This window comes from Amia ocellicauda, chromosome 14 (assembly GCF_036373705.1).
Source record: "Amia ocellicauda isolate fAmiCal2 chromosome 14, fAmiCal2.hap1, whole genome shotgun sequence".
NCBI classification, from domain to species: domain Eukaryota; kingdom Metazoa; phylum Chordata; class Actinopteri; order Amiiformes; family Amiidae; genus Amia; species Amia ocellicauda.
In genome coordinates, this window is record NC_089863.1 from 2,059,145 (window position 1) to 2,075,547 (window position 16,403).

The window sequence follows — 16,403 nt, forward strand, 5'->3', positions numbered from 1 at the left end:
CTGCTTTGTCATCGCTGTAGGACACTAAGAAGTGTTCCATCAGAATCAAAAGAGACCGTAAGTGATGGATTTTATTTATGTAGCAACTGAACTGATTACACACTGTTACACAACGAGAGGAGGCCATTTGACCCATCGTGCTCATTTGGTGTCCATTAATAACTGAGTGATCCAAGGATCCTATCCAGTCTGTTTTTAAATGTTCCAAAATTGTCAGCTTCTACCACATCGCTGGAGAGTTTGTTCCAGATTGTGAGAACTCTCTGTGTGAAGAAGTGTCTCCTCTTTTCCATTTTGAATGCCTTGAAGCCCAATTTCCAATTCTTCACACAGAGTCGTCACAATCTGGAACAAACTCCCCAGCAATGAGGTTGAAGCTGGAAATTTGGGAACATTTAAAAACAGACTGGATAGGATCCTTGGATCACATAATGGACACCAAACGAGCATGATGGGGCGAATGGCCTCCTCTCGTTTGTAAACTTTCTTGTGGCTCTAGAGGTGGGTTCTGTTCTAGAAATGGCGACAGAGAGGCAGGGGAGTATGGTGCATACAAAAACTATTTAAAAAAAAGACTAAATGTGGTCACATATACATAAACTACATGCATAACTAATGAATAAACAAGACAAACCAGTTGCTAAGACAAAGTCTACAAGGTAAGCCAAAGTTGAAGTTCCAGTGCGAAGTTCCACCAGTGCAGCAGTCTCTCACCCAGCTCGGCACTGTGCCACAACACTAAGACCTGAGCGTTGCATAGCAGTGGTAGCTGCGTGGCACTTTGCCAAAGCTGCTGCATTCAGGGCTGATGTCGATCTCTTCCAGGGGCTGTGTGGATGAGAAGGTGAACCTCTGGAGGAGGGATGTGAAGAACAGGAACAGCTCCATTCGAGCCAGGCCCTCCCCGGGACAGACACGCTTCCCTGGATCCACATGAAAGAGAGGGTACATTCAGGGCTGAATTTAATCATAAACTAAGTAAGCTACAGCTTTGCATGATATGTGTTTTAGTTAGGGGATATATTTTTCATTGTTCCTTTGCCTATCTATATATAGAAATATAAAGCTTTGATGAATCTATCATTTATGTCATTTGTGCACACATATTTAATACACTGTTTGTTAATGCTAGAGGGGCTTTGCTCACCTGGTCCTGGGCACTTGGGGTGGGGGAGGAAGAGTTCCAGTTGCAGTTAAACTCATAATTGATTGTGTCTATTTTCTTGTCCTTGTTTACTTTAGTTAACATTACGAATCAGAGAATTGAAACCAAACAAAAACCTACCCAGTCCGAAGGGCAAGAAAGCATCTGCCTTCTTAAAGCTTCCATCCTCAGCCAGAAAGTTTCCGGGGTCAAAGGTGTGTGGGTTCTTCCACAGCTTGGGGTCGGACAGCACGGAGGACAGAAGAGGAAGGACCATCGTATCCTGTGGTAAAGTCATGCAGTCTGTTAGTGTATTGTCATCATATACTGGTCAGACACCTGTTAGGAAACTTAAAACTCAAAATAGAAGTCTCCATCCCTGCTTCTGGAAAGCCTTGATCAGTTTTCTAGCTCTCCGGGGTCTGCCCTTTGCAAAACGTCCCAGGGGTGGGCTGAGCGTTCTATGTCATATGTCATCCTGTCTCCCATAGGTGCTCAAGGCTGCCACTCCCGAAAACCACAGGTCTGTAGCTTTCGAATTAGCCTAATTACAGCCATTTCCGTATAAGCAGTGCTGACCGACCTCCCTTTTGCTCCTATTGCTCACCTTAGGAATGCAGTAGCCTTTGAACTCTGTGTCTCGCATCATTTTATGAGGGAGGGATGTGGGAGCAAGGTCAATAGTTCGCTGGATCTCGTGGATGATGGCGTCGGTGTACGGCATGTTCTGTCTGTCCTGGACTGACGGGCATCGGGAGGAACCGATCACCTCGTCGATCTCCCTCTGAATCCTCTCTGAAATACAAATATTAAAACAAACAGAAATTTGAGAGATTTGGGAATTCTGCTGGTTCTCATCGGGCGTTTAAAATGATAGGTGCGAATGCAACCCTGGTTATCTGTAAAAGGAAGCACTGCCCAAGGGGGAGGGGTTTCTGAGCACTTCTGTAGGAACCCGATCAAAAACATCACTCTATCAAAGCTGCCATTTGTGAGCCTGGGCGGGGGCCATTGCCGGATGGTCCCAGGTGGCTCTCAGGTCATCCAGGAGGTCCGGCAGCAGCGGGAGGGCATGTGTGGGTTGCTGTGACCGGTGCTTGCTCTCAAACCTCGAGCGTGGGGGAGGTCAGAGGGCCAGGGGATCTGCAAGCAGTCCATGGCCCTCTGGATCACTGCCCAAAACTCCTGGTCCTGACTCACAGGAGCAGGGGGAGTGTTGTGCTGGTTCCCCGTCCATGAGCTCTGACTTCAAACCTGCGTGCGGACTGAGTAATAGGCACTCAGGGCCTGGGCTGCTGTTTGCGCTGCCTGCGCACACAGGAGGGCGCAGATGTGGTCCATGGGGAGATGGAGAGAGGTGGACATCCAGCGCCACCAAGCCCCTACCGTCACTCAGTGGGAGATCGGTGGGAGGCCGGGACTCTGGGTGCGCCATAGCGGACCCGCAAGTCGCGGCCAATTCACATCCGCTGTCAGTATCTAGACAGGCGGGGCATAGGACCTCCCCACTCCAGGCAGACAAGGGGCGCAATGGCAGGGTCAAGAGGAGCTCATCGCCGAGTGCACACTCGTGTGACCAGGGAAACTTGCAGCAGGGGCGCCAGTCAGTGTTTGCATCAAGGGGTGCAGAACAACTGAAATACCGCCGCGACAAGTGGAGCACCTAGCGGACTCGCCACTATAAGTACGTCTCCACCCAGCAACGTTTATGGACACGGGGGCACTGCAACACCAACCAGATGCCACCTTGTTATTGTTACAGGACAATTCCAAATATTCCAAACACCAGTGACGTGTAGGCCCGTAGGTTTAACCACACCGTGTATGCTGGGGTTTCCAGCATATATAAATATAACTAATAAGACACACAATAGAGACAGAGATGTAGAGAAATGGTGGTGAACAACACTATTAATGAAGCCAGCCAGCCGAAATACGTAGTTTTTAAAGTCTAATGCAACACACAGACACAGAGAGCTCATGTTCTCAAGTCCAGCGAAATGACAAATGAGGACAAACCTGCCCTGACGTCACGTTTTATAGAACAGGAAGTGGGAAGGGACCTGTTCTGAGTGAGGTGCGCAGGGGCCAATGGCAGCTTTGATAGTGACGTTTTTGATCGGGTTCCTATGGAAGTACACAGAAACCCCTCCCCTTTGGGCAGTGCTTCCGACTTGAAAGATAACACATTACTGTTTGCTTGTTTGTTCCCGGGAAACAGTACAAAGGTGCCCCACCTTGCACATGAGGATATTTCTGCATGAGCAGCAGGCTGTGTCTCAGTGTGGATGAGGTGGTTTCCGTTCCTGCTGAGAAAAGACTCCACACACTGGCCACCAGGTTCTCATAGACAAACGAGCTGTGAGGTTGGCCTTTCTCCTGTGAAAACGTAGAAAAAAAAAGGAAACTCTTATTCTCTATATTTGCATATTGCCTAATTGGAAATGCTGTGTAAGGCTACTGACAGTGGGAAGAGAACATTTGTGTGAATGGGGGAGCTAGAGTCGGGGATGGTATTACGTGAGCAAGACCACAGGGGGGTACCGTTAGTGCCCAGTGAGAGCAAGAGGACTTTATTCTTCACTTCTTATTTTCTGTAGCACTGTAGTAGTAGGTTTTTGTGTATTGTTTTTGACATTCATACATTTGTTTAGCCAAGCAGCGCTGATTTTTGGCGGGCCTTCTGGCCTGAATATAGCTGCGGGAAACCCTGTCTTACCTCTTCCATTCTAACGAGGAAAGCTTCAATGTAGTCTCTTGGTGACTCTCTGTCAAGATCTTCCAGTCGTCGATCGGCCTCTTTTTCCACATACTTCTGGAGTTTCCTGAACCCTTCAAACACCTGGTGATGTGGACCTGGGAGGTGCTGGCAAACCCATGGAAACATGTTGTAGAGCTGGAAAATAAGGGGTTCTCTCAAGGACTAGAAAGAACATGTTCACTGTTGTTTCATGGGATTCTTTAAGAAAGGGAGTACATTAATTTTAATGTGTTTAAACTCTTTAATAACCAAACATACCTGTCCTTTGGAGCTGCTCAGGAAATTGAAATAGTTGTTAATGACACTCAACAGAAACTTAAACTGTTTGTCGTCGTAGTCCAGCCTCTGGCCGAAGACAATGGAGTAAATGATATTGGAGACCGCGTTGCACAGTAACTGTTTAGGATTGAAAGCAGAATCTGTAACAGAACACAAATGCACAAGTTACATAAGTTTATTGGAAAGGGCATGCTGTCTGGAACAGATTAAACATGATATGCATGTATGCCTAATACGTTGCCTTGCATAAAGGGGTCTATCAAATTAATAATAAATTGCAAAAATAAATAGTATAGAAGTATTATTCTGAGATTTACTGTAACTCAAATGTTTGTTGCTGTATCTGTAAAATGCACTGTAAAGAAACTCAATGCATCTGAGAGAAACTGTGAAACCATTTTTTTGGGGGGATAAAATCTTTAATGCCATCTCCGCAGACAGATTCATATTAGTTTATTCAAAAGCAAACATCACCAGACATTCTTTCCTCTGTAAGGAAAAATGCAATTGCTGAAGCTGGGCAAATTCCACCATGATAAATTCCACAGTTTAAGTCGACTCGCCAAACGTTCTTGGGTATTGTCCTAATTCACAGAAGGTAAACGCAGATGGCTGAGCAAAGGTGGGGTCCCTGGTATCAATAGGAACAGAAGGTTGATAAGGACACAGCATATCAAAAGCTATTGATAAGGACGAGTAAGGAGACAGTCTGTCTCTGTTGGGAGAGATGAGTTAATCAATGCTGAGAAAGGTATGGGTGAGGGGACCGGGTGAGCCGTTACCCTGGAATGTGGGAGAACGGGTTTGGGCTCCATTGTCACTTGGTATGCTAATAGGCAGCTGCCATTGGATACTCTGGTGGGTGGGGTGGTCACTCTGGAAGGTGGAGTTGGACAGGGGTTCAACTCATAAAAGCTGACTTGTCCATAAAGTCTTTGTATTAGATTTGCCTTGCTGTACCCGGTATACTTGTATGCTGTGATCTATATTCTGGACTCTGTAATAAATCACATTGAACCTGAATTGTCTTAGTTACAGTCACTGCTACAGGAGATTCCATTTTCTTACACCTCTTTCATGGGTTTGTGTACTCCCTAGACCAGGGGTGGCCAACCCTGTTCCTCCTGCATTTTTGCCAGGTCTCTCTAAATTATCAATCAATGGATAACTTGAACACAGGGACATTTTGCCTAATTAAGACCCACAATTGGTTCAATTAAGCAGTTAAATGATCTGGATAGAACAAAAACCTGTTGACCCTGCTGCTCTCAAGGACCAGGGTTAGGCACCCCTGCTCTAGACAATGTGCAGAAAAAATCCTGAGACAACATCAACCTCATGGCTGAGGTTTTGTTTTTCAAGGTTTTTTGTTTTTGATGCAGATAGATAGATGGATGGATAGATAGATAAGCATTGGCCACTAAATTGTTTTGCAAGATCTGAGGTGTACTTGAGACAAATGTCCAATTTTCAACAGCATTCAGTTTGGGCAGATAGCATGAAATAGGGCTGGATAAATTTAAATCCATTTGTTGTCTTCAGTTTAAATTTGAATCCAGATTAGGACTGAAAGAAAAATAATTAGATCAATGAAATCCTATGACATGCCTCCATGTTTCCTAAAAGCTTCAACTAGATTCTTGGCTTCGTCTTGGATCCTTTCTGCCAGACTCCGCTGCCCCATGCCAAAGTTCTTCAGAGTTGTGATCGAGAATCTCCTGAGGTCCCTCCAACTTGATCCACTGCTTGCCAGCAACCCTGAGGAAGGGAAAATGCAGAGAAATACTTCTCAGCCTTGGGACACTACAGGGCTACCACCCATCCCTCCAAATCCTGCCTGTACTAGTACTATGACCTATATCAATTTTCATGTTGCCCCCCCAGGAGTCAAACAGTTATTTATTTTGTATAAGTTCCCTTACAAAATTGTCACTCACCATACCCTCTGGTGACCTTCATCAGAACAGGGTAGTTGGCCCTCCCACTAAATTCTTCCCCCTGGCTCACCAAGGCATCTTTGATGGTCTCATAACCGGAGAGAACCACCACTGGCTTACTTCCCAGCCACACTGTGAACACTGAGCCATATTTCTTGCTGATCTGGGGGAACGAGAAGAAACCACTGAGAGAGTCAATCTGTGTTTCTTCAAGGACAATAAAACTTTGTGTTAAAATTCACCAAAGCACAAGGTAATAAATATGCATTATTGTATTAAAAAGGCACATTATTGTGTTGTAATTCTGGTATTATGATACAAATCATTAGGTTGTTCTGAACAAAACAAGCCTATCTGCAAAGAAATCCGATTAAAACTAAATGATCTGTGACCATCTGAATGAGATCCCCGGCAGCAGACTGCGCTTTTTTTTTGCGATTTTGCAGTGTAAATGTTTTTGGGAGTTGCACAGAATTTCAGAGATTTCTTTCATTCAGGTGACACCCACATTGTAAAAATTACAATTACGAGAGGTGGTATTTCAAAGTGTTCTCATAACTGCACTATGACTAGAGTTGAGGACATTTTACAAGAATTACTTGAGACCAATCCAGAATTAATGTTAACCGTCAAAGACCTTGATGTTATTTTTAAAATAAAAAAGAGATCACTACTTTACTCTGTAGTTATTGCACCTACATTGATGCTTTCCCCTCCCCCCTTTTTCAGATGTTGTGCCTACAGGTCATTCATCTAGCTCCTGCACAGACAATGTGTCGCACTCCTCAAGTGACTGTGACCTGAGCTTTGAGCGACTTTCAAAAAGATCCAAAACATTGGAGGGACACAGTGGATCAGCAGCAGCAAAAGAGCTAGTATTAATACTGTTGTTCAAGTTAGTAGTTGCACATCTTAAGTAAACTAACTTTTCACTGTTGGTGTAGATGGTCCAAGCAGCCTTAACTGATAAAGCAGGAGGAAGGGAAGTCCTTGATGAATACAAAGCTAACAATTAATTTGTCAAATGAGATGAGACGAGTACTTGTCAACATATTGGTTGGTCACATGACCGAGACCCATGGGTAAGTTTCATTTTCACTCTGGTTGTGTTATTGTTATTTTTAATTGTCATAAATGTAATCGTAGCAACATTTGAAATATTAGTACTTTTTTCTGTGTTGTAGCCAGACCTGGGCAGAATATGTAGTTTGAGTATTCTGCTCTTCTTGGGTCTGATCAGGCCAAAACGGACGAACAGCGCAACAGAACTCAAAGGATTTTAGGCCAGCATGACACTGTTCCCCAAAAGTTTTAAGACAGAACAAAGCTTTTATACCCCCTCTGGGACATACCCTCAAGGGGCCTTAACATATTATAATCAGTGAATGGTCATTTCTAATAACTATAGCAGTGATTTCATTCTAAACTAAGCCTTCCCATCTCATCAATATTATAATCATAACTCATGAATAATAATAATTAACCTCTACATTGACAGTTATATTGGAAGGTACTTTGCAGTTAATACATTGCAAGAAAGGAATGTGAGCTGCTGATAACCAAGATAGGACTAACAACACACCAAGGACAAAGGCAGGATAGGATTTCTATATTTTCTCCCCACATTCCCTCCTTTTGTCACAACTTGACAACTATTCCCTATTTCCCATTTTACCCAGTGTGTACAGGGCTACTGTTGAGCCCTGGATACCTGCAACCATCAACATTGGGAAATAGGTTGGGAGTTAAAATCTATTACAGAATGTCACTATCAGCAGCATTTAAAAGTTCATTTTAAAACACATCTTCAACTGGGTCAATGGGATCATGCATAAAAATGGCAGCAGTTGCTGTAGTACATAAACACTTTAAACAATGCACAGAGAGTATAATGACACAAATAATAATCCATGTATCTTGTGCACCAAAGAGAGATTTTAGCCATTTGAACTGTTACTGCATCACATCCTACAGGGATAGACTTCTACCCATTTAGAAAACATATCCATTATTACAAATACATATTCATAACCATTAGACATTTGAACACAATCTATTTGCATATGAATAATGGCATGATTTTGTGATTTTAACTCCCTTCCCAGGATTATGAGCTTGACAAAAGTTCTACAATATTGCTAAGCTGTTACTATAAAACCTGTGGCAAACCAATTTAAAAGACTGATGCACACATCCCCCATTTGCCAACAACATGTGCCAGATGGGCAAACCAGGCAAGGAGTACCTGTGGGGCAACCAATGCCTTAGCAAATATGTGAGCTCTCTAATGGAAGGTGCAGTGGCCAGCTGCAATTTCCTGGAGCTTTACAGCGCATCTCAGATTTTGTTTGTTTGTTTGTTTTTAAATGCGGTTTTCTTCTAGTATGTGCCTTAGTCGTCTGTATCAACATCAATGTTATTATCATTATTAATGCAACAAGTCTATGTTACCATTGATGACACTCTTGCTCTGTTTGTAGTAACTTTTGAATCCTTACACATAGTTACAGTCTGAGGTAACTGATGGTGTGTAAACTATTATCTAATAATAAGGTGATTGGAACAATAAAGCTATAGTTCAGTGACATCTAATGTCGAGCTGGGGTACAAGGCATAGGTATGACAACTATGCAATAAATGAAAAATACATACAAAATACTGACATTTACTTTGCGCAAACTCTAAACATACAAACATACAAAGGGACACATACTAATTATATGTAATTTAAGTAAATTCAGATACCAGTATTGGTTGGCATGTTTTATTGACCTGCAGTGTCTCAAATTACCCTTATTTATTATTACTTATCTATAAATTTTCCTTCAGTATCTTGAGGGCTTTCACGTATATGGAGTACTTTTTTTATATATATTTATTTGTCTTAGGGACATTTGGCTAGATTACATTTTGCCTTTTTCTTTTTCTTTTTTTCCTAACAAATGTTTTAAGATAGCTAGCTTTGGTTTCTCATTTCTTAATTTACATTCATCATTCCACATCTTATACACTTTCCAGCTTACTTTTCCTGGCTTTGTATCCTTATCTTGCAAAACAATTTTTAGGTGCTCAAGTCTGTCTGAATCAAAAGTCCCATTTTCTGGAAACTTTATTGTCCATTAAATGTACATAAAATTGAAATTTGCCTTCAGCATTCTGGTAACACAACACAGGACAACATTAAAAAACATCTAAAAAACATAAAATACATTTCCAATAGCAACAGTGCTCATGGGGTAAAAGGGGAAGGTTTTTTTTGTGTATCATTGTTCAAAATAGCCACCGCAGCGGGCACAAATGATTTTTTGTACCCATTCTTCCGGGCTAATGGGACCTTGAGTCTCCTGCCAGATGGTAGCAGCTGAAATGATGAATGAAAGGGGTGAGTAGGGTCATTGTAGACATGGGTTGCCTTCTTAGTAAGGGAGTTGCAGTTGTTTGTCTCCAATGATCTTACTGGAATGGTTGACCACCTGGGTCAGATTATTCCTGTGTCTAACAGAGGTTCCCATACCAGGAAACAATGTTAAAGGTGAGAACACTTTCAGTGATTGTCCTATAGATCATAGTTAGAGTGCGTTTCCTGAGGCGAGAAAGCCACTGGCATGCCTTTTTATAAATATAATTTGCATTAGGTTGAAAAGAAAGTTTATTGTCACTTATTTTTCCAAAATATTTAAAATGTATGATCTACTCCACATCCTGCACCTTCATAGTGACTGGCTTAAAGACAGGCACCATGCTGTCTGCTCCCATCCTACTTCCCAGACACAGCTCCCAGTCTTACTGACATTAAGGTCAAACCGTCAAACCAGGAGGGCTGGTGACATCCTGCAGGCAGGCAACCAGGGCCATGTCATCAGCATGTCATCTTTACTATTGTATTTGAACTAATTTATGTTTATAGAGAATAAAAGAGGAGATAACACACCCCTGTAACTTTCTGTCACCAGCTGTCCACTAAGCCACTTGCGCACATCGCGCACCGCTTCAGTTCCATAATTATCATACATATACCTTATATTTGTAACTTTAGGTGATGGGTCACCCCGTTTTACTCGCACACAGTTTCTACTTGCAAGTGTTATAAGGTCTTTGATCAAAACATCGCATTCTATTGAATTATAACACTTGCTATTAGAGACAGTGTGCGGGAGCATCGTTTTCAAATTAATCAATTACATATGAAATACCATGGCAGCTAATGGGGATCTGTATGAACACACTAAACCAACCCATGAGAAGGGGTGTTATATGGTGACACACTGTCGCTCTTCATGCTCCTCTTGCTCTTTCACTGCTACTCCCTTCTCTGGGTTTCTGCACGTCATTAAAACTCATTACATTTCAAAGTATTTTCTTCAGGCCCTTAAAAGTCATTAAAATGAATGTGGTCATTAAAAGTCATAGTTTATAAGCTGCAATGTAAAAGTCTGTCTCTCTCTGTCATCTGCACTCTGACCACTGCTCTCTCATCAGCGCATAACCTGACACCTGCTTTATCAGCTGAGAGCGCCAGGGCTGAGAGGTCCTTTGGATTGGGTCAAAAATATCATCTCTAGGGATGATGACAGACAGTGACGTCCTTTCATTGGTCAACACCGCACGCCAGCAAAGACGCGATGTGAACAAACCGCACGTTTCTCTTCAGCACAATCTCCGCTACGCAGCAAAAAACGCACGTCTCCATCGTTTCCCCATAAATTAATACGTCGTAATTGATCAATACTTATCTGACACAACAGCTTCGTTAAATAAATATCTATGTAAAAATGCATTATTAGAAGACGTGTGGAAATGGCATAACAGCAGACCTGTCAACTCAATTGTTATTGTTGCCGACATTATCACAACTTTTTATTGTTACAATTACAAAGTAACTATAAGGGTTGTAACTATTTGTTTATAAAATAATATTTTGCCATTACATATTTTTTTAATTTTCATACATTTTCATTCAATTGCCAGTTGAGCAATGTGAGCTGCAATGAAAATGCCTTAACATTAGCGTCCTTGTGGCAATGCTTTCCGGTCACAACAGCGAAATACAAAATGGATAAGACCTCTCTATGTAGCTAATTGACACAATGTACTTGTGTAAACGAGTGTCTTTTCCTCTCCACACCTCACTCGCACTGCCGCTCTGTGTTCGGAAACAGAACCGTGCGTTCGAGTTCCAGCCAATACAGAATAAACAGCAATAGCTGCTGTGTGTGTATAATGTGTCTGTTGCTCCTCCTTCCTTTTCTGTCATTGCTAGTTTCACAGAAGGGTGTCTGGCTTTTAGGTGGGTTAACATCCCAGCTGTAGATCTGTGGTAGTTTCATTGCACTGCATTGCATTGCGCTTCCACACGCCCTTCACTGAGGACAGGCTCAGTGTCTTAACTGTCTACACAATTTGTGTTAATCCTCTGTTTGAGTTAATTTTACAATGGTAAGAAAAAAAAACTTAGTTATTAATGGACACCAAACGAGCAGGATGGGTCGAATGGCCTCCTCTCGATTGTAAACTTTCTTATGTCCTTAATTAATATCGCGGAAGAGCCCTGGGACCATGTGAAACAAAAACACTCCGGATTTAGTCTCTAAAGTTCGGGTTTATCATGAGACATGCTTGTTTGGGCTTTTCTTGACATGGCCCAGGGCTCTTCCGTGTAGATGAGGGTTCTAGTGTTACGTGGGCTTGTAGTAGTAGTATAGTAATAGTCTTATACCCACTATTAAAAACGAGAATTAAAGTACAATATGCCGGTAATATAATATTGTGTCGATTGTGACGTCAGTCCTCAGTGACGCAGGAGACCCGGGTTCGAGTCCCGCCCCGCCGCGGCTGGTCACCCCCAGTGCGGTACAACGTGTTTCTGTATTGTGTCTCAGGGGGATTTTAAATGGTATAGTGAGGTTTAAATAATACTTCATCGTTTAATCAAACATAGAACTGGATACATTATCATGTTACTTCACAATGGACCGGTCATAGGCCTGCTGTGCATTAGACTGTCTCCTCCACACGGGACTGCAGAGACGCTGAAGCGCCAGCAACTACACGATACACTGCACTGAGCCTGTGTGTGGGGCTGTTACACCTGCCAACATATTTAGTGTTTTTTATGAATGTGTTATCAATGATTCATTAATGTTATTTACATATTTAAAATATCCATATTTAGACGTTTAACAGATGTTAAATTTAAAAAGTGGATTATCCCACAGATGTTTAATGCATAATATGCTGTATAGGCATCCTAGGCATTTGTCTGGGGCCCCACCCCCCCGGGAGAAAGCCTCGCCCACCAACAGGATTCATCTTGCCTGGGGCCCCAACATACCCCAGAATCGCCTCTGGTAAAAAACACCTTTGTTTGAGCCTCACGACCGGTGTAACCGGCTTCACGACTCATTCCCCACCGCACTCGTTACTATATATAACAATAAAACAGGGGGACAGGGGAAAACATTAAACATTAACAAAACACAAATAATTCCTATATAGCAATAATAACAAACATGTTTTTCAATGTTTGCATTTATATAACATATAGCTCAATGACTTTCTTTCGCCATTTATCATACTATTTGTTTTTATAAACACATGCAACACCGACGAATCAGATATTTAGGGCTTATATTAATACCTTCATATATATATATATATATTGTTCCAGTAGGTCAAACCTAGGCTGCAGTTTACAAACACAAAGCCGAACTTGTTTGTAGAAGCCCCAAATAGGAAAACAGTCCTATTTCTTCATGGCGTTCGTTTATATATATATATATTATTTGAATGAGATATGAAAAAAAACTATTTAAAAAAATAACTCCTTATAGTTTATTTTAATTTCTATTAGTTATAAAAAATCTATTAAAAACGACATTATTCGTTTATTTTCATTTCTAGGAGTTATAAAAAAAATATTAAAAAAGAAAAGTAACCCCCCCCCGCCCCGAAAAAACATATTGTTTCTTTACAAGCGAGAAAACACAGTTAAGCTTCGAGAAACAAAACAGGCAAACAATTCCTGCCTCAAGTACTTGATATAAGGCAAGAAACAACGTTTATTTAAAATATAGGATGTGTTACCTGATAATCAGAGGACCAGGCGAACAGACAATGAAAGCGAAGCACATTTAAGAAACAAAGGGAAATTAAGAAACAAGCCGCATTAAACTTTTGAAACTATACATACAAATAACGTTGCGTTACAAAAACAAATTAAAGCACACATACAAAACACATTGATCGAGACTCACCTCCAGATAAAACTTGTAGGGCTGTTTCACGTCCATCTGAAACAAATTCCCAACGATGGGCAAAGGAGAAGGACCAGGCGGCAGCCTGCTGTGTAAATTCTGTTTACCCCGATTCTTCAAAAACAAAATGATGCACAAGAAGCCCATCACGACTGAAACGATGTTGGTCTCCAGAACAGAAACAATATCCATTGTCAAACTCTTCTGTATCTGCCTGCACAGATTACTGAGAGGTATTGCTGCACACAGCCTGATATACAGCGACTTATGCAAATACGCGAGGAGGAGGGCGGGTGAGATGTGCTGTCTCAGGTAACAGGATAATGATTGAACCCAAGTGATCTTATTCTAAGGTTTCAGTCACTATGATTGATTGGACTGATTGGTGATGTATGGTTGTATAAACACATTAACCCTCAGAGGACTGAGGAAATGTTTCCAGTTTTTACCACTTTTACATTCTAGCTGATAAACAATATAAATGTGATTATAAACCACAAAGTGTTTTATATCTATTGTTTCAGAACAACCTCTGTTAAATGCATTTTTCATGTAAACAAACCACTCGTGGTTAATTCCAAAAACTTTGTCAATGTAAACTAAAAACCAAGAAAATGACACAATCTAAAGAGGAGATGTGAAACCGCTTAAAAAATGTTCTCATCCACCTGATAGGATGTGTTGACCCTATCAATAATTTTTTTTCTCACTGTGGGTTTTTCTTTTAGTTGTGTAAATAAAATGTTGAAAATGTCAAAATAGTAAGTACTAGTAATGGTAATACCAGCACAGCAGAGCCCCTATATATATATATATATATATATATATATATATATATATATTTTTTTTTTTTTTTTTTTTTCTTGGCAGACGCCCTTATGCAGGGCGACTTACAAACATAAGTGCAAAACAAAGTGCAAAAATACAGTTACGTACAAGGAATCAATCATTACAAATTGACATTTACATAATACAAAGCAATTCAAAGTATAATAAATTTTACAACTTCCAATTTACACAGGTAAGTACAGTAAGTGAGGTCATACATCCTGTAAAGTAAAGCTAAGTGCTGTCAAGATGTTAGTGTGACCATGACAAAGGGGGGAACAATTGCCATAGTCACGTGACACCCCCCCCCCCCCATTTTATTTCAGTGAGGCGGGGGTCTCACTATTCCCCCCTCTCCCCGCGCAGGCTTTAGCAAGATCTCAATGCACAGACCAGAGTCAAAATTCAGAGTTACACACAAGTTTATTACAACGGGTGCCAGGCAGGGCATGAAGTCCGCCAGTCTAGAGGCCCTATTACTAACAATAAAAATGATTAAAACCACCTTTAACAGCATGCTATTGCGCTAGCAATCTTAAATATATATATATATATATATATATATATATATATATATATATATATATATATATATATATATATATATATATATATATTTAAAAGACAGGCACTAAAACCACTAAAACTAATCCTAAAAGAATCCCCACAAAAACTAACTAAAAACTAAGCCTGTCTTGTCCCCCCAGAAGTCGAAGTCACGGAATTACATTGCAAATGTGCAGAAAGGAGTCTTAGTTACAAATGTCCATTCAAGTCCATAGCAGGTGGATCTCTAGGAGGCTTGGCAGTACGGGGTCCCCCTTCCACTGTCAGCCCCTGGACCAGGCTCTGCAGTGCCACCACTCCTGGGAAGGAAGAGAAAAACAAGAAAAGGAAATTCGGAAAGGGACACGTCATTGAGGCTGGGTAAGTGAAACCACACACACTACAGATGTTGTTTTCCCCATTCACGTCCCTCTGCTATCCTTTTCCCCAGTGCATCTCTGTAAAATAACATCTCTATGCAAGTCCAGTATCTATACCGAAATTAACTATTTCTTTTTCTCCTCAGGATACCACACTCATGTTACTCATGCAGAGGAAGCCAGGAGCCAGGAAGAGTGCACAGCAATCAGCACCTCTTGTAACATTAGGTCACAGTCAAGGGCTACGGGAAAGGGAGCAAGGGGGAAATCCATCAATAATACAAGTATTAGTAATGCAAGAAGCATGATGAAATGTTGTGAAGTGCTGTCTGAAAAGATATGTCTTGAGTAAGCACTGGAAGGAGGTCAAGGACTCTGCTGTTTTGACTTCAGTGGGCAGGTCGTTCCACCATTTAGGGGCCAGGGATGAGAAGGAGCGGCTCTGGAGGAAGGAGAGTGGAAAGGAGGCAGAGTTAGTCTTCTGGCACTGGAGGAGCGCAGTGGTCTGGAGGGGATGTATGGAGAGACGAGTGACTGAAGGTAGCTTGGTGCAGTGTGGTCGAGACAGCGGTAGGTGAGGGTCAATGTCTTGAACTGAATGTGTGCCGCTATCGGGAGCCAGTGGAGGGAGCGGAGCAGTGGAGTAGCGTGTGAATCGGGGCAGAGAGACACCAGACGAGCCGTAGAGTTCTAGATGAGCTGGAGCTGCGGGTAGTGGATGCAGGCAGGCCGGCCAGGAGGGAGCTGCAGTATCCAGGCGGGAGAGGACCAGGGACTGGACAAGCAGCTGAGTTGAGTAGTTGGTGAGGAAGGGACGGATCCGGCGTATGTTGCTCAGGAAGAATCTACAGGTGCGTGTCAGCGTGGTGATGTGCTGGGGGTAGGAGAGCGCAGGATCGAGGGTGAAGCAGATGAAGTGGTGGTCTGAGATGTCCATGGGTGTCACGGAGAGTGTTGAAGGGGAGCAGCCTCTAGAGAAGATGAGGTCTAGCTGGTGGCCTGCCCTGTGAGTGGGGGCAGAGGGGGAGAGAGAGAAGTTAAAGGAGAGAAGGAGAGGAAGAAGTCCGGCACAGTGGGAAGGTTTGGAGAGGTGGAAGTCTCCCAGGAGGATGGCAGGTGAGGACAGCGAGGGGATGGAGGAGAGAAGAAAGTCGAGTTCATCCAGGAAGGAGGTGAGTGGACCGGGAGGACGGAAGAGAACTAGAAGGAAGAGGTGAGAGGGAGAGATGATTTCCACTGCATGGAATTCAAAGCTGTGGGTTGTGATAAAGGAGA

The 16,403-nt window shown here is 42.2% G+C and overlaps 1 protein-coding gene across 1 annotated transcript; it reads right to left on the bottom strand.

Moving 5' to 3' along the window:
* Window positions 1-213: 213 nt before the first annotated feature.
* On the bottom strand, window positions 214-13,596 carry LOC136768268 (cytochrome P450 2M1-like). Its single transcript, XM_066722368.1, has 9 exons — window positions 13,375-13,596; window positions 6,122-6,284; window positions 5,793-5,942; window positions 4,164-4,324; window positions 3,864-4,040; window positions 3,382-3,523; window positions 1,752-1,939; window positions 1,286-1,427; window positions 214-923 (listed from the first exon to the last, which is right to left on the bottom strand). The coding sequence occupies exons 1-9, from the start codon at window positions 13,564-13,566 to the stop codon at window positions 739-741; spliced, it is 1,500 nt and encodes a 499-aa protein (XP_066578465.1). The 5' UTR covers window positions 13,567-13,596; the 3' UTR covers window positions 214-738.
* Between the last annotated feature and the right edge of the window lie 2,807 nt (window positions 13,597-16,403).